At 51.5% G+C, this 968-nt stretch overlaps 1 protein-coding gene across 1 annotated transcript; it reads right to left on the reverse strand.

Moving 5' to 3' along the window:
• Positions 1 to 35: 35 nt before the first annotated feature.
• PADG_06797 (uncharacterized protein) lies at positions 36 to 861 on the reverse strand (the record flags this gene model as incomplete). Its single annotated transcript, XM_010763793.1, has 2 exons — positions 36 to 86; positions 118 to 861. 2 exons carry the CDS (start codon positions 859 to 861, stop codon positions 36 to 38), a joined length of 795 nt encoding a protein of 264 aa, XP_010762095.1.
• Positions 862 to 968: the final 107 nt, after the last annotated feature.

A 968-nucleotide genomic window follows, 5' to 3' on the forward strand; every position in this document is an offset into this window, starting at 1 on the left:
GGCTGCCACAGCTAGTCTGCATTAGATCACCGCGCCTAAGGCCCTTCGCATTGGGCCGGTGTAGTTTCATCCTCCTCACGAACTCCCTATTGGTCAGATTATATTCAATTTCCTCACCCAGTTCATCGGACGGGTCGAACGTGTTTGCGAATCCAAAATCGGTGATGATGATATCCCGTGCGATCGAGCATTAAGTTCTCCAGCTTGAGATCGCGGTGAACAATTCCCTTCTTGTGCAAATAGCCTACGCCGGAAACTAGTTGGGCAAATAGGCGACGAGCAGGGTTGTCCTTTAGATACCGGTGGTTGAGGATGTAGTCGAACAATTCGCCTCCAGACGCATACTCCAAAACAATGCCAAATATGTCGGTCTGTCTCAGCCATCTCGTGTAGTCGCACAATATTTGGATGTGAGAGTTCTTTCAAAATCGAGATTTCGCGATAGATTTTCGGGAGGCGACTCGGGTTGTTTCCGAGACTCTCCCTTCGCAGCAACTTGATCGCAACTTGCACGCTACCGTCTTTTTTCCAGCCGAGTCTAACTTTTCCAAACTCACCTTCGCCAATGGTTTGACCGAGGACATAGTCACCAAACGTTGTCTCTTTTCGCCTTGAGGAATTTGAATAGTCATGCCGGCTTCGAGCCCCTCTTCCGCCATCATCAACACCCTCACTGCTAACAAGTCCCAATCCGGATACGGGTTCTCGGTCAGGTTGAGCTTCTGCCTGACGCTCCTTTTCGCGTGCAATATCCACCTGTGGATCTGTTGCAACCATGCGATCAATCGCCGAGCTTCCTTGCTTATGAATACCAGCTGGAATCGAAGTTGGGCCCATTGTAGCCTCAGAGCGACTCTCCATTGCGGGAGGAGGCGACATGTGGTCTCTGGGTTCTCGTGTGCTTGCAGCTCTTTGTGGACGTTCGGGTGAATGTGGGCCTTGCGACGCGACTTGGCAGTTGCCGGGCC

Source organism: Paracoccidioides brasiliensis (assembly GCF_000150735.1).
Source record: "Paracoccidioides brasiliensis Pb18 unplaced genomic scaffold supercont2.9, whole genome shotgun sequence".
Classification (NCBI taxonomy): domain Eukaryota; kingdom Fungi; phylum Ascomycota; class Eurotiomycetes; order Onygenales; family Ajellomycetaceae; genus Paracoccidioides; species Paracoccidioides brasiliensis.